The sequence below is a fragment of the Myotis yumanensis genome, unplaced genomic scaffold (genome assembly GCF_028538775.1).
Source record: "Myotis yumanensis isolate MYYU_CA2020_CCGP unplaced genomic scaffold, mMyoYum1.0.hap1 SCAF_13, whole genome shotgun sequence".
Taxonomy (NCBI): domain Eukaryota; kingdom Metazoa; phylum Chordata; class Mammalia; order Chiroptera; family Vespertilionidae; genus Myotis; species Myotis yumanensis.
The window spans coordinates 42,637,627-42,659,240 of NW_027223764.1; the positions used below are offsets into that span (position 1 = coordinate 42,637,627).

The 21,614-nt window shown below is 55.0% G+C and overlaps 1 protein-coding gene across 2 annotated transcripts in view; it reads left to right on the forward strand.

Annotated features, from left to right (window-relative positions):
- The window catches only part of CDH23 (cadherin related 23), a 355,887-nt gene that overhangs the window by 155,884 nt on the left and 178,389 nt on the right, over positions 1-21,614 (forward strand). For both annotated transcript variants that reach the window (XM_070432922.1, XM_070432923.1), the window contains exons 9-10: positions 14,715-14,827; positions 16,605-16,793. In XM_070432922.1, coding sequence (XP_070289023.1) covers positions 14,715-14,827; positions 16,605-16,793 — 302 coding nt within the window. The remainder of the gene's footprint in view (positions 1-14,714; positions 14,828-16,604; positions 16,794-21,614) is intronic.

Consider the following 21,614-nt stretch of genomic DNA (forward strand, 5'->3'; position numbering starts at 1 on the left):
AGTAGAAAGGGCTAATGCCTGTAACCCTAACGTGGCTTCGAAATGGGGTCCCCGACTTGAACCGGGTCTGTGGTGTTTAGGTGACATTAGGGAATCGTTCGTTTTGTTTAGTGTGATGATGGCATGTGTGAGGCATCTCAGAAATCCTTAGAAGAGATGTAGACTGTACAGTGGGGCCTTGACTTACGAGTGTCCCAACTAACGAGTTTTTTGAGATACCAGCTGTCTCTCAGCCGATTTTTTGCATTGAGTTGATAGAGTAATTTGAGTTAAGCCCCTTAACGAGCTCGGTCTCGGAATGAATTAAACTTGTAAGTCAAGGCCCCACTGTATTTAAGAATGAACTGGAATTTGCTCTAACAACTCCAGAAAAAAGTTGGGGCGGGGGTGAGTTTAAAAGAAAACACTGGCAAAATGTTGATGGTTGTTGAATCTGGGTACCGGGTACTTCGTTACACTCTTGTCTCTACATCGGTGTATGCGTGGCATTTCCCATAGGAGACCCCCCCACTGGTCTCGGATCCACATCCGACTGTGGCTCAGACGAGCACCCAGACTTGAGGCTGACCTGTCTGGTGCCGGCTCTGCCTCTGACTCGCTGTGTGATGCTGGCCGAGTCCCCATCCTCAACCCTCAGTTATCCAGGAGGGGAAGAAGTTTGAGCCTCTTGGGCCCTAAGCATCCTTCCATTTTCTATCTCTGGCATCGGACGCATCTAATTTGCATGTCAGAGACCCCACTGAAGGGTACCTAGGGAAGAAGCCCTTCTTACACCTTCAGTTTCCTCCCTGGTTTTCTCCCACCATCCTTCGAGAGAGACTTTGCAAAAAGGGTTCTGTGCCAACTACGTTGGAGAGACGCTGTGTCACAGCATCCTTGTCTTTGTGCAAATCTCAATACACATAAGCGTACTAAAGGCTCTGACAAGTCCTGCAGTGAAGACACCAGTTCAGTGTTTCCCCGATTTGTTTGCCCACAGAACATTTTTTTTAAGTTGGCCTTTTCCATACCCCATGCATCAGAGTTCTGGGAACACCCTCTGGGACCCCTAACCCTCCTGTTTTCAGTTTGTGGGCTTCTGCCCCATAGGACAAATTCGCCATCTTTTCTTGTGAACGTGATGATTCTGACTCATTCTCAGTAGAACACAAGATGTGTTAATGTTTTCCGTGTTGTCCAGTGGGTTTTGTACTTCAATCTGTAGTTTTTTCCCCTCAGTCATTTCCTGATCAGAAACATCTGCTTTGATGTTACACTATGAGTCACTGACCAGATGTCAGCAAACCCGCCAACATCAGGAAACTGGGCGTGGCACACTTTGGGACCTTCCTGGTGGGGCCATCAAGAAGCAGTGTTTCTAAGGAGGAGTATGAGAAAGAACTCCGGCTTCGACATCGAAGGCTATGGGTTCACATCTCAGCTCAACCGCTGGCCAGCCATGTGACTTTGGAAAAATTCTTTTGCCTCTCCTTAGCTGACTCACCAATGAGGTTATTGAAAGGATTAACCAGCATAGTAGGTGTTGAGTACTGAGTTTCCCTCCTTTTCCAAAAGGATTTATAGTAGCTAGTATTTATTGAGCACCTACTATGTGCTGAACTAAGAAGGTGCCTTACCTGCTTTCATCTTCACTTTCGCTCTATAAATATTATCCCTCCCCTTTTACAACGGAGGAAATTAAAGCCCAGAGAGGGCAGGAAACGTGCCCACAGTCACACAGCGTGTAGGAGTGATGCTGAGACTTTTAGCCCTGGCTCTGGCCCCTACAACATCTGCCTCTGTCGGAGAGATCAGATGCAGATGAAGACGTGTTGACTCGCTGAACCTCAGGAACCTCACCTGCCCGGTCTGTGTCTCTTGGTCCCAGGGTGTGGCCTAGATGGCAGGATGCCAGCCAGGCCCTGTGCATCCTTGGCTGAGTGCTCGTAGGCAACATAGAATCCTAAGACGGAAGAGTCCATGGGGACTTCCAGGTTCCCTGAAGCCCCAAGTCCCCAATTCCATCCCGCAGGGCCCCCTCTAGGGGTGAGGGGATGCTGAGTGTGTGGACTCCAGCCCCCTCCTCCGCTGCTTCAGCCAGGGCAGCTAGCTCTGATTTGGGCTGTTTTATGGACTGGGGTTTTGTACAAGGTTTTTTCTGATAAGAGGATTTTCTGCTAAAACAAAGACATTTGAAAAACCGCTGCCAGAGGAAAGCCCCTCTTTTTTTAAACAGGGGAGGACCGTGAAGCCCAGAGAGGTTAGGTAACTTGCCGGGCTGTCTTCCTGATCCCCAGGCAGATCTCTGTCCTCCCTCCGGGGGCAGGGGCCAGGCCGAGGCGGGCTTTGCAGCCCTCGGGGAGCCCTTCAAGGTCAGTCATCTGGGCCAGTGCTGCTCGCTGGTGGCCAGTTTCTATGAAGATAACTGTGTCTGAGGCTGGCTCCCTGAACCTCGTCCGACCACATCTATTTCTGGGCTGCGGAGCCCTGACGGAGCACAATTTGATTCATAAATTACCCAGCTCAAGGTGTGTGTGATGGGCTCTCCTTCACAGATTTGAAAGTCATTCACTCTGGAACTTGCAGCACTTGGGGCTGGAGGGGCGGGCACTGAGGGACTGTGGGGACCGGCACTCCAGGAGGGAAAGTGGCCGGAGGTGGGGAGGACTTGGAGTCAGGGAGCACTGCTCTGTGCCAGTCATGTGCCCATTGCCTTGCTGAACCCTTCCGACAACGCAGGAGGCAGCTCCTATTATTATCATCATTCCTGTTTGGCAGGCGAGAAACTGAGGCTCGGCGAGGTGGAGCCCCTTGCCTAAAGCCGTGAAGCGGGATTTGAACTTGGGGCTCTGCGATGTCCTCATTTCTCCCTCAGGATCATGATGATGGCAAGACGGGGGACTGAAAAGGTGGCGTTTGCAGGAACAGTTGGACTCTGGGAAATAGGATTGAAAGGGAAGGTTCGGGTCTAGCAAGCCTCCTCCCACACTGGCATCTCACACCTCCCTGCTCCAGTTCTCCACGGTCCTTTCTGTCTGACATTGTCCAGGGCCAGGCACTGCTTGGCTCCGTCTGCCTCAGCACCCGGTTCACCATCCTTGACACATACCAGTCAGGGCTCAGCACTTTACAGTTTGTAAAGCATTTTCAGATCCCTTATTTCATTGAACCTCAAAATAGCCCAGTGAGCAGGACAGGTATTCTCGGCCATAATGAGGAAACTGAGGTTCAGAGAGGCCCACAAGCTCACAAGTGTGAATCCAGCCCCCTAACTTCCTGTCAGTGCTAATGAGTTCTTCAGTCGTCTTCTTTACACATGTCCTTTGTCCTTTCCCTGGGGGTGACCAGTCACCCCTATACAAGGTGGGCTCCCTGGGGCTTTACTCAGGCCCCTCAGCTATGCCTGGTACAGAGAGGCCCAGTTTGTGGTAGATGGTGGCTGGTGCCCCACTCCCCAAGACGCCCCATCCCTCGGGCCTGCCTTTGCCACGTCCCACTGCTGGATCAGCACAGAGGTGCTGGAGGAGGGGTGACGCCCGCCAAGATGACAGGCAGAGCATTCCCCCACTTGGCGCTTCCTTCTCCTTAGGCAGCTGATCACTGTCCTCTTTGTTTTCTTAAGTGTCTCCCCTCCTCCTCCCCACCTCGCACTCTCTTTCTAGGACAAGGCCTTTCAGATCATCAAATATCAAACGCTTCTTATTCGAGGATTGAGATGGCTTTATCGGAGCCCATAAATCTCCCAGAGCCCTGACACTCTCTTAAGTGCCAAGCCTCAGGTGAGTTATGTGGGCCGGGCCCAGCAGCGGGCAGAGCAAGCGGCCCTCTAGGGAACATGGCGCCCCTCGGCTCCCACCCTAGCACCAGGAGGGGCCCCCATTGAGGCTGGGCCTGGGTGCTCCGAGCCCACCTGCCCCAGGCCCTGGAGGTCACCACGCTCCAGGCAGGTGAGCCGGTGGGTCCCTAGGGCTCCACAGCCCTCTGCTTTTCTTCTCCTCACCAGGCTCCTCTCCTGGCCCGTCTCCAGCCCCCAGGGGCTAGGGAGCACCAGCCCCATGCAGGAGAGACCATGGCAGCCAGGAGGGACATTTGAGACTTGAAAGACCCAGGTCCCAACCCCAGCCTGGTCACTAAATAACCGCATGTCCTTGGATGTGTCTTTTCCCCGACCGAGCCTCAGTTTCCTCATCTGATAAATGGGGTACCGTGCTGGCTTCACAGAGCACTTTGAGAATTCAGTGACCTCATGAATATGGAAAAACCTGCAAAGCTCTCTGTCTTCTCCGACTCTCGGGAGCAGCCTGGCGTGTGGACTGTGGAGCCGGTCAGCCTGGCCTTGAGTCCTGATTCTGCCACTTACCAGCCGTGTGACTTCAGGCAAACCCCTTAGTCTCTCTGTGCCTCCGTTTTCTCACCTGTAAGATGAGAATAACAATAAGGGAAGAATAAGGATGCTGGTGAGGGTGCTCTGCAGGGCGTTGCCATGAAGAGTAACTGACGAATGCGGGTGAAGTGCTTAGTGCCTGGCCCAGCGCACAGTGGGCCCACCGGCAGTGGCCCTGGAATCGCCCCTTTTCCCACTACCTTCACCCAATCCCTGCCTTCATCGCCACAGCCCTTCCTGCCTCCAGAGACTCCTCACTGCTCGGACAACGTCCCAAACTACTTTCCTGCCATTCGAGGCTCCCGCCTCCTGGCATCAGTCCCTCCTGACACCACTTCATGGGAACTCTGTTCCTCCTTTTGGCTCCGCACCTATGAAGCCATCGTCCCCCCTCCATCCTTTTGTTCATACTAGTCCTCCCGACAGGACTGCCCTCTCCCGCTGCCTACTCACCCACACCCTGCCCCCCAAGGAGCCCTCCTGCACCAGCCTCCCCCACCCACCATGAGCTGCCCTCAGCAGGGTGCCTCACTTAGACTGGATGCCGCTTGGGAGCAGAGACCTCATCTCACGCTGCTCAGCCTCTCCAGCGCCTTGCAGACTCCCTCAGGCAAACGCCTTCCTTTCTGCTGGCTGATGTGGCCGTGACCGAGGCAGGAAAGGTCCCTGTCCTCGGGACATCAAGCTCAGCAAATTGTCGTTAGTGATGGTGCTAGCCCAGGTCGGGGAAGAATTACTCACTACAGCGAATTCATTTCCCGGTCAGCCCGCATCTAGCTCCAGCTTAGGAAACAGAGGCGCGTGGCATCAAACCTTGGGGATTCCTTCGTGGTAAAGTTTACACAACGAAACTTACCGTTTAAAGTGCACAATTCAGTGGCCTCAGGTACAGTCACATGGTTGTGCAACCATCACCACTGACTAGTTCTAGAACTTTGGGGATTAATCTTTAAAGGAACTTGTATTAACTTTATTTTTAGCAGAAATAATCAATGAAGTCAAAAGGGAAACGGTGAAATTATTCTAGAGCAATTGTTCTCAACCAGGAGCGATTTTGTCCCGGGCCCCCCCCCCCCCCCCCCCCCCGGGGCCTGAGAACATTTGGGCAGTGTCTGGCGGTTTGGGGTTGTCACAGCTGGGGAAAGAGGTGTTTCTGGCATCTGGCTCGAGGGTAGGGATGCTGCTAAACACCCCACAGTGCACAGAGCAGCCTCCCACAGAGAACTCACAGCCCAGGGTTGCTGGTGCTGCGGGTGGGAGCCCTGTCCCAGGATCTGCCCTCAAAGACCGTCTCTATAACAGAGTCTCAATATTTCACTCCTAGTTCTGTGCTTACACAGGGTGGGCAAAAGTAGGTTTACAGTTGTGGGTCCACGAAACACAGTTTATTCTGGTATTATTATTGATTAATTTTTGTTTTCTTTTCCATACGAACAACTTTTGCCCAGCCCTATATTTTTAAACAACAACAACAAAAAAATGGTCTTACAGAACTCTGGTATTTTGTGACTCCTTTAAAGAATGTCTTAAACATTTGTCTTTTCGAGCCACCAACTTCTCTTCTGCAGCGTTATTTCCAGTGGCTGCCCGCATTTCATATTATAACTTATTTAACTAATCCCCTAGTGTTGTTCACTTAGCTTGTCCCCGATTTCCCTTATTAAACGGCAGCGTGGTGAGATGCTCGTAGCTACATTTGTGGGCCCATCCATGATTTTCCCTGTGGAGAAATTCCCCCGGTTTCGGACTAAAGGTTTTTTGGGATTTGGGGAGATTCCGACCTGAGCCACAGCCCCTGGCGATGCCTCGCTGATCCCCACCGCAGTGTCCTCGGAGGACCAGAGGCCCCCGTGAGGCTCCCCATCTGCAGGGAGCCAGGCACTGCTGTGTGAGCAGGCACGGCTTGACCCTTAGCGACCCTCACATAATAGGCTTTACTATCCTCGGCTACTCAGGTTAATGTTTCATAAATTGGAGCCTGTTATTAGCAAATTAATCAGAGTCCAGTTTGTGGTCTTATTAGGAGAGGTGATCATTTGTTGGTTTAAGTGAGCTTGATGGAAACCGCCGTCGTGTGAAACGCCCACAAGACAAGCGGCTGCAATTTCCACCTCCTTGGGGGCCTCGAAGGTTGTCTTCCCCGACTGACCGGACAGTGATAACTGTAACTGAGCTGCGCGCAGCTCACACATTGTCCTGGTGTCTTGGGAGGGTGTCACAGCCCCAACTGGCATTGCGAACTGGCTGACCCCTCCTCATGGCCCTGGTGCAGTGTGACGTCATAAATCCCCCGGTACCGTCTGCCCCACAGCCTTTTACACCCGCCTCAGAACGGCCCCAGACGCCCCTGCTTCAGTCCAGTCGTTCAAAACCCCTTTGTTGAGCCCCTGCTTGGGGGAGCCAGTCCCCGCCCTCCTGGGCTTACCTTCCAGTGGTGGGAGAGGACAATAAGCAGACACATGAACATGCAAAGAGAGGTTCAGAAACGAAAGCGCTTTGAAAGAAATGAAACAACAATGGAGTAGAGAATCTTGGGGTGACCGTGGCACAGTGGGTAGCTAGGGAGGGCTCCTCTGTGGAGATGACACTTGAGCTGAGACCTGAATGCAGACGAGGCCCCCAGCAAAGACCTGCAGGGAGGGGGCTCCAGCTGGCTTCAGGAGAAGCTTTGGGGAAGGGGTGGGCCTAACCCCCCCCACCTCAAGGGTCCAACAGGGGAGGGGGACACAGCCTGAGGCCTTGTGTCTCCCCCATTGAAAGCCGAGGTAACCCACACCGCTGGTTGCCATATGTTGGTCACAAAGCCGTTGAATGCAGCCCAGCCCAGGATGCCGGCCCCTTTTGTCAGCAGGCAGCTAAGTGACAATTTTTAATTCATAAGATATCTTCCAAAGCCCATGTCTCAGACGGGCTCCCAATGTTCATTATCCGGTGATACAGTTCTCTGCCCGACACAATTACATGGCTCCACTGGACATTGATCGCGGCTTAGGCTGCGCTCACAGCTGTTTCGTGACCCCCCCTCAGCCCCCTCCCCGCCCCTTCCCCCTCCCGGCAGCGGGGAAAGGAACATCCCAGGGCCTCTGGTAGGACACAAACTCTTTAGTTTGGTGAGAGCTGAGCTGAAGTCCTTGCTCCACCCCTCACTGCCTGGAGGACCCAGTGCCACTCATTCTCTGTGCCTTAGTTTCCTCATCTGGAAAATGGGGATAACAGGACCCATCTCATGGGAGTTTGGTGAAAAGTGAAAAACATGCATCCAAAACACTTCACCAGGTGCCATACATGCTGGCTATTGTGGGGGAACCCCTCATGGCTCATTCTGGATGACACAGGCCACAGCGGGGACTAACCTATCTGATTGTTCTACTCACAAAGCAGGCAGAGCAGGGGAAGAAGCAGCGGGGACCAGAACATGCGCCGCCTCAGACAGGCACCCCGGCAGGGGCGCCACAAACACGATCACACCTAATCCGCACACAGCCCGGGGAGGGGGGCTGTTCCCACACTTTACAGAGGAGGGATGTGGCTCAGGGGGTGAGAGGTTTGCAGGGGGTCTCCCCGCTCAGAAGTGGCAGAGCTGTCGTTGGCCCCTGGGTCTGTGTTCAATCCGTGAGTTTGTGCACAGGCGGCGGTCTTCGCTTGGGTGTTGATGTGACAGGTACGTAGACTCCAGGCAGCGTCCATGACTAAGAGAAAGACCGCCAGAGGGAAGGGGTGCAAATCCCAGATCTGCTCACTTCCCTGTTAGGGGGGAGGTCCCTGACTCTGGGCCTGGGGAGGGCCAGGTGAGGGATCAGGGCCCCCCCAGGTCATCTCATCCAGCCTCCTGCCTCCATTCAGGGACTTGCATTTGTGTGGATAAGGGCTTGGCCCAGAAGTCCAACTAGATCCTGAGCTCTTTCTCAGCACTTCTTTTGTGTCCGCACAGCCCAGGCACAAGGCCAGGCCCAAAGGCTGCCCCCACCCAGTGTGTGCTCATTGCCCTTCCTAACTGCTGTGGAAGGGGCGCAAGGCTTCAGGCCACCCAACAGATGTGTAACAAGCACTGTGGTGGCTGCCCCGGGGAGAGACGGGGGCGACCCCAGCACTCTCCTCAGAAGTGGCAGAGCTGTCATTGGCACCCGGGCATGAGAACCAGGCGAGCCCCAGAGCACCGGGCCGAGCTGAGGGTGCCAGCCCGGCGCTGGGCTGGGAGGATTGGGTGCTGGCACAGTTTCCAGGACTGGCTTCCTGAGGTTGCTGGCATTGGCGGTAGATGATAAGAACAGGAAGGACCGAGGTGGGAGCCCTTGGTTTTTCTCTAACTCTGAGGGCAGAGAGAGCGGTCGCTGTCAGCCCAGCGGAGCAGACAAAGCAATTGAAAGTCATCAGCCTGTGTTCCCACACGCACCACCAGCCACTCACTAAACTGCTTCTCGCAGAGACCCAGCTCGGCTGCGGGTCAAGATGCTGCGGGCGAGATAACAAGGGGACAAGATGTCGAACTGATGAGATTTGGCAGGGGCCAGGGGGAGGGGTGCCTGGGGGAGGGGAGCGCCTGCCAGGCTCAAAGGGACCAGGAGGTGGGAGGGGGAGCCCCTCAGGGTTCAAAGAGAGAGCTGCCTCCCTGCTCCCCAAGTCTGACCATCGACCCACCTGCACCCCCATCCAGGATCCTCCTCCCTCTTCCCTCTGCCTTTGACCATCTGCCTATGCCTCACAGAAGCCCTTTGCTTGACTCTGCTGCGCCCTCTAGCTGCCACTCCACCTCCTCTTGCTTTTACATCAAACTCCGGGCTGTAGCCCTTGCACCCACTGTCCCCACTTCTGTTCCTCACCGGCCCTCCTATCTACAGTCTGACCGAGCTACTGTGTTTTCATAAATGAGAGAAAGAAGGCTGACCCCCCTTGGCTGCTTTTCATGCTTTTGCAAACTTGACTCACACCCTCTTTCCTGCATATCTGGAGAGGGCTTGACACCTAAAGCTTCTAGAGGCGGTGGCTCCCCCAAGAGAGCCAGCAGGGCTGTAATGACCTGCTTCTTCCCTGTGTGTCTGCCTTAAGTCCAAGTTCCCAGAAGCCTTGGGGCACTCAAGGTGCAGCCCCTCCACCCCGGAGCCCCTCCCCGACTAGGCATATCCACCCACACCCAGGACAGCACCTGTCGATTCCAGGGAAGCCGCTGCCCTTCTGCTCAGCAATGAGGGGCGAACAGGTGAAAGGCGTACCTGGTGCGCCTCCCCCAACACCCCCAGTCCCCACGGGACTTGGATAAGAATGTCGGGAGACCAGAGGGCTGCCATGGTGGCATCAGCTTCTAGAATAACAAAGAAACTTATGTGGGTGGCTGCCAAGCTCACAGCCCCCAGGGAAGAGAGAGTAGTAAGAGGTAGTGATAAGGAAAGGGAGCAAGGAAGTGGTGACCCCCCCCGAGGGGTGAGTGACGCAGGCAGCAGAGGCCAGAGCCCTGGGTGCGATGCCCTATATAGGCCTGAGGGTTTTGTACTTGGCCTTGGCCTCAGGGCTGCCAACTTGGGCACATGGACCCTTGGTTGTGAGGCTGTCCTGGCAAGAAGATGGGGTTGACTCTGTGCTCCCACCTAGCAGGCAGCTGTATGCACAGGCTTCTGGGGTGGAGGAGAGGGTGGGGTGGAGGAGGTGACCACATGTTGAAAGCTCCCTATGTGCCAGGCACAGTACTAACTCATTTAATCTTCACAGCAACACATTAAATATTAGTAACTATTGCTATCCCTATTTTACAGACCAGGAAACTGAGGCCCAGATATGTTAGGTAACTTGACTAAGGTCCCCAGCTGGCAAGTAACAGAGCTGTGATCGGAACCCATTCGGTCTGCCTCCAGAGAGCATCATCTTAACCACCGCTCTACTCCACTCTGTGCTGCTTTTCTTCAGGGGCCTTAGCTCAGCAAGTACTTATACATTCAATAGTGTGATTATATCATGATCGTTGATGTTGACCATGAGGCTGGAGGCATGAACCTTGCCTGCTTTCCTCTACTGATTCTCCAGCACCTTGCACACAGTAGGTGCTGATTATGAATTCAAATGAAGGAGTGAGCTAATCAGTCAGTCTTTGAATGAGACCTGCTCTTGGCCCTCCCTGTGTGGGGAGCAGGGCTCGCCTCCTGCCCCTACCCCAGCCAGCATCCCAGTGGGTGCTGATGTTGCCATGGTGACAGTAGGAACATTAGAGCCTGTGCCTCATTCAGGTGGCCTTGTCAACTCCCTGGGTGTAACCCTTTCTGGCTGTTGGTCCTGCAAATGATTCTTACTTAGCAGGAGGTTGGGGGGGTGAGCTTCACACAGAGATGTGTGAAGAGGAAGTGTGTGTGTGTGTGTGTGTGTGTGTGTGTGTGTGTTGGGGGAGGGTCCTCAAATTTGAATGAGTACGCCCTGGGGGATATTTGCCTGCAGGTTTGTTGGAGAAGGTGCCTAGGTCAGAGGAGGGGGTGTTTATGTCCTGGGACAGACTCTGGGTTGGGATGGGTAGTGTGGCCATCAGTGGGGGGAGGTGTTGGGCAGGGGTCCCAGTTGAGAGGACCAAGGTAGGCAACCCTATTGTCCAAACTGAGAGCCAAGCACATTGTTCGGCAAGGGCCTTCTGGTTTGTGGTTGATTTATAGGGAAAATCTTGCAAAGGTAAAAATGGAATCGAATTCAGTTAAACATTTGATAGGTTCTTTTATTGGGAAGAATAAATTTATATGCAAATCTGGAATGATGGGATGCTGGAGGGAGGAGCTGGGGTGGGGGTGCTCATGCCTGGGGGGGCGGGGGCTGGGCAGCTGGAGGCTCTGAAGCCTTGCCTCTGGGCAGCCCTTCAGCTTGGCATTTAGGGGCTCAGAGGAGCCAGCCCCAAAGGTCCCTGCGATGTCTGCTTCACCTCCTCAGTACTGATCACCTGTGATGTGAATGCTTGGGGGAATGCAGGGCATCCCCCACTGGACTGTGTCCCTGGTACATTGTAAGAGCTCGATAATCGCTTGTTGAATGGATTAGCTGATGATGAGTAGCTGAAAGCATGCACCCCCTTGTTTCCCCAGCAGCAGAATTCCCAGCTAGAGAAACTTCTTGTATTCATGCACATACAAGCTCCTTGCAGCCCTGTCCTCCTCACTCCACAAACACAATAGGAAGGTACCCAGGTCTGTCCATGGCCACAGGAGGAAGCTTTAGACAAGGGGGAGGCAGGAGTGATGTCCCCTCCCACACCTGGCCCCACATCAGAGGCCCCAAAGCCCAGTCTGAGAGTGACATGAGACCTGAACGGGCTCCACAGGCATCAGTAGCCTCTCCCCTGTTGGGCCAACCTCTAGCGGGCTGGGGGCGGGTGCGAGCAGGCTTTAGCCACCAACAGGTGAAAGCTGACCAGCATACGGTTGACCAAGAACAGCCTCTGTCCTAAAGCCTGGAGGTAGAAGAGGAAATTGTCTCCCCTCTGCCTTTTCCCTATTTCATTCCAGGGATGATATGATCTCCTACTGTATACAGTCCCTTACAGCTGGGCCAAGGGAGGAACAGGAAGATACGGCAGCTTCCATGGGTGACCCTTGTATCCACCTGTGTGTGCTGAAGGCCTGGTATCAGTTCCCTCTTGTGGAATCAGGATCTACCCACCCCCTTCCCCAGTCCTGCCTGTCCTCCAGGGCCCAGCTCAAACCGCACTTACTGAGAGCTCATTTTGTGCCACAAGCTGTTCTAAGCTTATATATATACTAGAGGCCCGGTGCACAAAAATTTGTGCACTGGGGGGGGCCGGGGAGAGGGGGTCCCTCAGCCTGGCCTGTGCCCTCTCGCAGTCTGGGACCCCTCAGGAGATAATGACCTGCTGGCTTAGGCCTGCTCCCGGGTGGCAGAGGGCAGGCCCAATCCCTAGGTGCAGCCCCTGGTCAGGCTCAGAGCAGGGCCGATTGGGGAGTTGGGGCGCCGCCCCCTGTCATGCACAGAGCAGGGCAGATGGGGAGGTTTCGATGCCACCCCTAGTCACGTTCAGGGTAGGGCCGATTGGGGGGTTGGGGCACTGCCCCGTCACACTCAAGGCAGGGTCGATGGGGAGGTTGTGGCGCCACACCCTGCCACGCAAAGAGCAGGGCCGATCAGGGGGTTGGGGCTTCGTACCCTGTCACACACAGAGCAGGGACCATCAGGGGGGTTGGGGCTCCGTACCCTGTCACACACAGAGCAGGGTCAATCAGGGGTTTGGGAAGCTCCCCCCTGTTACACACAGAGCAGGGCCCATCAGGGGTTTGGGGAGCTCCCCCCTGTCACGCACAGAGCAGGGCCGATCAGGGGGTTGAGGAGCTCCCCCCTGTCATGCACAGAGCAGGGCCAATAGGGGAGTTGGGGCACCACCCCCTGTCACAGAGCAGGGTCCGTGGGGGGGGGGGGGGGAGTTGGGGCGCCACACCCTGTCACACACAGAGCAGGGCCGATCAGGAGGTTGGGGCGCCGCCACTGTCACACTCAGGGCAGGGCCGATGGGGAGGTATGGCTCTACCCCGTCTCACATAGAGCAGGGCCCGTGGGGGGGGGTTGGGGGTTGGGGTGCTGCCCCCTGTCACACACAGAGCCGCAGGGCTGATCAGGGGGTTTGGGCGCTGCCCCGTCACGCTGATCCCGGTGCCAGGAGGCCTCTCGGCTCTGCTGATCCCGCCCGGCAGGGTCACAGATCCGGGTCCCAGACCGCAGACAGCCTTGCCTGCTGCCGCCTGCCTTCAGTATGCAAATTAGCCGCCATCTTGTTGCTTCAGGGTGGGGGTCCCCACTGGGGTGCCTGGCCAGTCTGGGTGAGGGGCTGAGGGCCGTTTTCAGGCTGGCGGGCTACTGGAGCTCCAAACCTCTCCTTTTTTTCTTTTTTTTTTTATTCTGTCCTTTATTTACCTTCTATGGCTGTCACTGGAGCTGAGAGCCGGCTTTCTCTCTGAGGATCGGCTGAAAGCAGGTTTCTGGCCTTTGTTTTCTGTATTCGAAACAATGTTTCGACTCCAGCTCTGAGATCCCTGCTGACTGACAGGAGGTTTCTGGGGTTTTGTTTATCTTCTATAAATGTTACTATGTTTCCAACTGAAGCTCAGAGGCCGGCGGGGAACATTGGAGTCCTCTGTCACTGAAGGAAGCAAGCCTCCTGTTAGCTTCCAGCTGCCTGGCTGCCGGCCGCCATCATGGCTGACAGTTACTTTGTATATATTCACTGATTAGCCAATGGGAAGGGTAGCAGTCGTACGCTAATTACCATGTTTCTCTTTTATTAGTGTAGATATTCATTTCATATTCATATTCATTTAATTCTCATAGCCCTATGAGGCAGACCCATTATCATCCCCATTTCACAGATAAGGAAACCAAGACACAGAGGGTTAGACAAGTTGCCCACGGTCATTCAGCTGGACAGTGGTGTAGGGAGCCAATGCACCCCTTCCATGAAGCTTTCCTTCTTTGAGCCTCCCCATGTGTGAACAGCCTCCCTCTGCTCCGAACTCAGAGATGCTGACTCTTACGGGGGTCAAAGCTCCCTCACCAGGCGGCAGGTGCTTTAGAGTCAGAATCCCTGGCCCCCCACAGCGCCGAGCACAGGGCCTGGCTGCACGCCGCCTGCCCGGGGGAGTGCTATGTGAATGAATGGCAGTGCGTGGGTGAGTATGTGGATGAACCAACACACTGGTTAGTGAGGAAGAGAGGAGAGAGGAATTGGGATTTTCCCAGGTAGACAAGTGAACGCAGCCTGCTGGGAAGGGTTCAAGGGCAAATGCAGGGGCCCAGGTGTGCTGGGAGCCGCCACTCTTCTGGAGCGTGCTTGCTGCTGGGTGTCGGCATGGGCCAGGGACCTTGAGGGAGAGTTGTCAAAGGCCCTGTCTTCAGGGGCTTTTAGGCTGGGAGGGAAGATCACACGAGAACCGAGGAAGCCACGGAAGAACAGTGGCTACTGCCTGTGGCCGTGTCCTCCCATGCAGTCCCGTGTCCTCCAGTGCACTCCTGTGTCCTCCCATGCACCCCCGTGTCCTCCCATGCACTCCTGTGTCCTCCCGTGCACACCCGTGTCCTCCCATGCACTCCTGTGTCCTCCCATGTACACCCATGTCCTCCTGTGCACTCCTGTGTCCTCCCGTGTCCTCCCATGCACCCTCGTGTCCTCCTGTGTCCTCCCATGCACCCCATTGTCCTCCCGTGTCCTCCTGTGCACTCCCGTGTCCTCCCGTGCACTCCAGAGCTCTTTCCATCCTCCTTAATCCAGTCTCCATTTTAAGGGACTGACTCATCCTTAACACCCAAGAGGAGCCGCGGTGCCAGCCCCAGGTCTGCCTGTCCTGGGCCCCAGTCACACCCAGACTGCTTCTCTCCCTTGCAGGGAATACCAACAGCATCTTTGCCCTGGACTACATCAGTGGGGCGCTGACCCTGAATGGTCTGCTGGACCGGGAGAACCCCCTGTACAGCCACGGCTTCATCCTGACGGTGAAGGTGAGAACCCGGAAACCTCCCTCTAGGTAGAGGGGATGCACACGCCGTGGTGACAGCCTCCAGCAGCGTCCAAGGTGTCGGCGCCCAGGAAGCACATTGCTTCTGCGCTCTCACCCTGTGCTGATTCCTGGGGCTCATGCCAATGAGTATCAGGTGTAGGCTATGTCAGGGGCCTTGCTGGGGACATAGTAGGTGCTCATCTCGTGGTCCATACTGTTATCCATAATTCAAGTTCTCTGCTGTAGCCACCTCAGGTTCTTATGTTCACCCCACTTCTGGGTTTTGTCCCATTTCTAATTCTCAGGGCTTCCCTGAGGCTATTGCCTTGTTAGGAAACAGCAATGCAGCAGGGAGGGGTGGCAGCTGCAGTGGTCCCCACCCCGGGAGGTGTGGTGGAGCCACAGTCCTGCCCTGCCCCGCCCCCCTCCGGCCCCTGTAGCCACCTGCCTCTCATGGCCAGTTTTAATTAAAATCAATGACTTGCTGAGCCATTCCCTGGGAAACCCATTTAGGGCATGGATCCTGCCTCAGTCACAGGGGTCCTCCCCAGCCCCAGCCTTCGACTGGCAGGAGGGGGTGGCACAAAACCTGAGGAGAGAACTCTGAGAAGTAGGCCCTTCCGTTGGTATGGGGAGGACGTTGAAGCCCAGCCTGGCTCCTAACTGCTCTCCGTGACCTTGAGAGGGCCTGGGACAGTGATGGGGTAAGGAGCCCCCTTCCACCACTGGCTCCTTCCTCTCCACATGATGGGCATGTGTGGGCCAACACGGCCTTTCCACCACCAGCACCAAGCCCATGGGCCCTTCTCAGCCTTCCTTCCTGTGGAGCAGCAACTCCAATGGGAGAGCTGCTTCTTAGTCCCATGGCAGCCACCAACTCACTGCGGGACCCTGAGCTCGGTTGTCCATCTTTATAGAAAACTAGAGGCCTCGTGCACGAAATTCGTGCAAGAGTAGGCCTTCACAGCCACAGCGGCTGCCTCAATCCCATGGCTGCAGCCCTGCTTTGTCTGGAAGGTCATCTGGAAGGACATCCGGACGGCCATTCAGTCGATTTGCATGTTACACTTTTATTATTATAGATTTTAGGGGGAGGTTCCAAACTGGCCTGTGAATCTAGATTCCTTGGGAGCTGGTGAAACATGCCTAGTCACGGCCCTCTTGCCCAGAGACGCTGGTTCAGAGGTTGGGGTGGGGATGGGAAGGTATTCTGGGGCTTGGGGGCTTTTGTCTAGAGACTGGACAACAAGGTATCTGATTCCATCTACCCCTGAGTTCCATCCAGACCCTCACAGTGCCTAGCACAGTGTTGAGTCCATAGCAGATGCTGAATTAAGTCTTGATTACATGACATGCTAGCATAACAATTCTTGACCTCAGTTCCATCATCTGCCAAATTGCATACTCTCCCTTTGCCCCGTGATGAGCCCCAAAATCTATCTTATCCTCTCCACCCCACCTCGTCCCCTTGGTTCTAGAATCCTACTGCTTGAGTTTGACACCTGCTGTGGCTGTGTGTCCTTGTACAAGTTACTTAACCTCTCTGAGCCTCGGTTTCCTCATTGGTAAATGGGGATCATTACAATGGGAATGCTAATGATAGGCTCTCCTCCTGGGGCTGCAACCTGGGTATGTGTCCTGACTGGGAACCCTGAGAGGATGAGGTGGGATCATTCACACAGAGCGCTGTGTCCAGCATTGAGAAAGCCCTGGGAAATGATGGCTTTTATTGTGATCATGGCTGCCCTCATCCTGAAGTGTTTGTCCTCCATCTGCAGGGCACAGAGCTGAATGATGACCGCACCCCCTCCGACGCCACCGTCACCACGACCTTCAACATCCTGGTTATTGATATCAATGACAACGCCCCAGAGTTCAACAGCTCCGAGTACAGCGTGGCCATCACTGAGCTGGCGCAGGTTGGCTTTGCCCTGCCCCTCTTCATCCAGGTGGTGGACAGGGATGAGGTGAGTCCCTGGAACTATGGCCCATCTAGACCCACCACCCTGCCTGGGAGAGTCACCTGGTATCCCTGTGCTATAGCCCCACCCCTGCTGTGTCTGAGGATAAATAAGGCTGCAAAAATCAGTGGTCTCTAACTTTTAGATTACTCCCTACCCCCTGCAAAAAACGTCTGAGTATACACCTCCAGCAGGTAGTTAATATATTTAGAAGCTATATGCATGATTGTTCTACTAATATAGTATGTCCACTATAAAACATATACCAAAAAATAGGCATTTTAAAGGGTAGAGGCTCTTGTATACCTGATGACCTTGGGAGAATGTCTTATTCCTGCTTCCAGGGTAATCATGACCCTCCTTTTCCATGCGAGGAGTGTAAGTGCTTTCAAGGAGATCCAGGCCATAGGAGACCCCAGAGGGGTCTGGGATGCCTGTATCCCCTTGCCCAAGGACCTACCTGGCTGAGGCCAGCCTTAAAAAGAAGGGAGTTGGGCCTCAGTGAGGAAGAGGTTGAGTGGGACAGAAGGGAGGGGGCTCTGGGGCTAGGCTGCAGCCCCATGAGCCCTGGCAGGCCCTGTGTCACGGGCCATGGGCCACAGGCCACGGGCCAGGCTCAGATGAGGCAGGCTTCTATGTGCCCCTCTCCCCTGCCCGTCACAGCCACAATTGTCAACAGGACTTCCATTTATTACCGCTGCTCCCCAGCCCACTCGGCTCAGGAATTCCATTAGGTTCCCAGCCCGAGGTCCTTCCTGCAATGACTCCTCACTCAGGGCTCCTGCGCTGGCCTGTCCAGGCCCAGCCCTCTCCTCGCTCCTCCTGCCCCCTCCACGCTGACTGCTCTGCAACCGCCCAGCATGCCTGCCTGCCCCACCCCCCCCAGCCCCACCCAGGAGCCCTACCTCCCATATCCCTCTCCTCTCCTGCCAGCTTCTCTCAGCTGGACACGGTCCCCGCTAGGACTCAAAGCCACAGGGGCAGATCAGTTCCTGAGAGAGAGAGAGAGAGAGAGAGAGAGCCTCCATCTCCTGCTAAGTCATTTCAGACCCATCTGTCTGATCACTGAAGTATGTATTAAGCATCTACTGTTTATAAGGATCTATATTTGGCCCCTTGAGGGAGCTCAGGAAGTATAACCCCATGGTCCTTCCCAAGGACCCAAGTGTGTCTACACAAAGGTGGTATGAACCTTTTGAAACGTATACAAGCTTTGGCCGGTGTGGCTCAGGTGGTTGGAGCATTGTCCCGTGCACTGAAGGGTCGAGGGTTGGATTCCCAGTCAGGGCACATACCCAGGTTGCAGGTTCGAGCCCAGGTCCAGACGCGTACAGAAAGCAACCGATCAATGTTTCTCTCTTGCATCAATGTTTCTTTCCCTCTTTCTCTCCCTCTCCCTTCCTCTTGCTCTAGAATCAATAAAAATGTGTCCTTGGGTGAGAATTTATAAATATAAATAAATAGAATAAAACATATACAAAATGTCAAAGTTTAGAAAGTGGAGATAAGCGGGTATAACAACAGCCCAGGAGCGCAGAGGCACTGGCACCGGCGGTGGGTCCAGGGCCCAGGGATGCCCAGCGAGGGCTCTGGAGCTCGCTGAGGAAGGGGACGTAGGGCTGGGAGTCGGGAAAGGCTCTCTGACAAGAGGTGGACTGGGGCTGAGCCTTGGAGTGTAAATCAAATAGTAAACCGGAGCGCAGGAGGGCTGGCGGGGGAGGGGAGTGAGAAGGGGCGGGGGGAGGGGGGGGCGGGGGGCGCGGGCACGGGCGGGCGGCGGGGGCAAGTGGCCTACAGAGAGGCCCAGAGGGAGAAACCTGCAAGTGGATGGAGGGACAGGTGGCGACTCATGTGCCTGATGCAGGGTTTGTGTTAGGGGCTGGTGGGAAGGTGGGCTGGGACACACCTTAAATGCCAGTCAAGGAATGTGGGTTCAATTTTAGAGGCAACCCAGAGGGGAGGCAACTCGTGTAGTGTTCGGGGCTAAGCTCTGGAATTGGATGGGGCCTGCGTTCAAGCCCCGCCTTGCCGTTTGCTAGTTCTGTGTCCTTGGGTGAGTCATTGGCCCTTTCTAAGCCTCGCTTCACTCGTCTGTGTAAGAACGACATACTCAGGTGCACTCCGTTCCGTTGGTCCCTGCAGCAGGAGGGGACGGCTGGGGGGTTAAGCCCCGGCTTCTCTATGCTTCCTTCCAGAGTGGGCCCATCGGCCAGAACTGGCTGCATGCCCCACTTCGATGCCAGAGGCTGTGGGGTGTGGGGAAGCAGCCATCAATCTGTGTCTGCCACCGGGGCTACCAACAAGGATTTGGAGGGGAGGAGCCCCGGGATTTGTGCAGAGGACCTAGTGCAGTACCTGCCACGCACGGGTCTAACCAAAGGGGTTCAGGGAGCATCACCACCAGCAGGTCCCAAACCCCCCAGGCCCTGCTCACCGGGCTGGTCGGGGGTGAGCGGGTGGGTTCCAAGGGCACCCTGACCCCTTGGGTTTTATCTCAGGCTCTTTGCTGGAAGCCCTTTCTGAGTCATCTACAGGAATTTGAGGGATGTCTGGGTACAGCCTGCCTCTAGTGACGGCTCCCCACCCGGGCACAGGCACCAGCACGCCTGCTGTAGACAAGAGATCCAGCACAGCGAGGGACCATTCCCCTCTTTTCCCCAGGGAGTTGGCCAGTGTCTCTGACAGTGGAGGACTCGCCTCCTCCCCACAGGGTTCCACTTCTCCAGGGCACAGTGAGGTGCAGGAAGAGAACTATCCCAGAGGAGCCGCAGCCCCAAGGCCCAGACTGTCCCACCCTAAGGTTATCTCGTCCTCCGGGCTCCCAAAAGAGCTGCACTCGCATCACCCCCACCTGCACCACCCCCAGTGTGGTCCCGGGCTGCTTGCTAAGTAAGAGGGAGGGACAAGCTGCTTTCTAAACTGCCTGCCCTCTTTATCTCGGATGTCTTCTCCACTCGCCAAAACCCCAGAGCGATTCAGGTCTGGACACTGCGCCCCAGGCCCAGCCCGGGGCGCCGAGGGTCAGGCCCCTGGGTCCCAGGCTGGAGTGTTCAGCCACGTTGCCAACAGGAACAGAAAAGACAGAGGCCACTGAAAACTCTAAGACAGTGGTTCTCAACCTTCCTAATGCCACGACCCTTTAATACAGTTCCTCATGTTGTGGTGACCCCCAATTTCATTGTTACAAATTGAACATAATTAAAGCATAGCGATTAATCACAAAAACAATATGTAATTATATATGTGTTTTCCGATGGTCTTAGGCGACCCCTGTGAAAGGGTCGTTCGACCCCCCAAAAAGGGTCGCGACCCACAGGTTGAGAACCGCTGCTCTAAGAGAACTCAGGCAACTTTTGTAAGAGACTTTCTAGTTGTCACTTTTCCCAGTCTCCTTTCTGATGGGAGAATGCGTCTGTCGGGATTTGTGTCTGAGTTGAAGGTGACTCTGGATTTGCTAAGTGTGGCAGGAAAATGTGCTCATTGAGCAAACTTGGAGGAAGAAGGGGACCCGCATGTGGAGAGGATCACAGGTGTCACAGATCCTGTGAAGCCATGTGGTTCCCCCTTCTGCTCCCCAGGGCTGTGATTTGCATTATTAGGGTGAGGGTCTAATCTAATATCTGTCTCCTGATTAGACAGAATGAGCCACGGGCAGGGGCAGGTCTGCTTTTGCTCACTTCAGAAATACGGATGGTGGGGTTAGGGCACGAGTGAATGACACAGTGACCCAGACTGGCCATCGCTGAGGGCTGTTGTGCTGAAGCCCAATTCCTGCCAAGTTGGTGTAGGAAGGGGACCCCAAACGTCCACTTTGGGGCAGTAGAGGGTGCTGATGGCAAACAGCAAGGGAAGGAGGCAGCAGTTAGCCCCCCAGTCAGCACTGTGCAGCCAGCATTCCTAATCAGGATGCTAATCTAATTCACAAAGACTGGATGGTGCCTGCCGTCCTCTCCACTTCGAAGGTTCTACTGGGTGTCTTGCTGCATCTCAGGCTCTGCCGGACCATTCCAGGCGACAAAGGTGCTTGAGAGAGGGCCCTTCTCTCTCCCAAGGACTCCATCCTCATTGTCAAGTCTCGGGGAGTAATTTCTTCTGATTTGCTCGGCTATAGAAAACTCACAGAAGCCAGGGAAGGAAGGGACAGGGCGGGCCGAAACCAACAACAACCCATTTATTCTGGGTGACAGTTGAGATGCAAATAAACGGTTGTAATGCAAATCACACCCAAAAGAAATCTCAAGGCAAAGGCCCCAGGAGTCAGCCTTGGTGTGGGAGCCCATCTCTGAGTTTCAAATTAAAGGCTTCGGCAGCTTCGTTCTGTGCCTGGCTGCTGGGCGGTCTCCTGTCCTTCCTCGGGCTCAGGGAAGCCACGGGAAGTGCTCAGCACACTTGTTCGAGTTGATTCCATCCTGTCCGCACCCACCTCCTGCCCCCAACATGTTCTTTGCATTTTCTCCACTTAGTTAACTTTTCCTCTCCTGATCGTGCCTGTGCCTTCTCCCCCCTCCCCCCAGTCCTGTCTACAGCTGAGCCGGCCCCAGGCTGTCCTGTTTGCCCATCTGCACCAGTGGGGTTATTGGGATGGTTGGAATTTTCCGTTCAGTTCTCAAACCTTCTTCTCCTTCGAAGCAAGTGGATTATCTGTGTTCTGCATCCTGCCTCTGAAGGATGGGGAGGGAGGGGAGGGAGGCAGGGAGTGTGGGGGGCCATCCATGCCTCCGGCTGCTTTACAAATTCCAGCAACTGGGTGTGCTTTTAAACACCGTTTTGCATTATGCACGACCCCTCCCAGTGGACTCAGGTAGCTAAAACTGGGCAGTTCCTCTC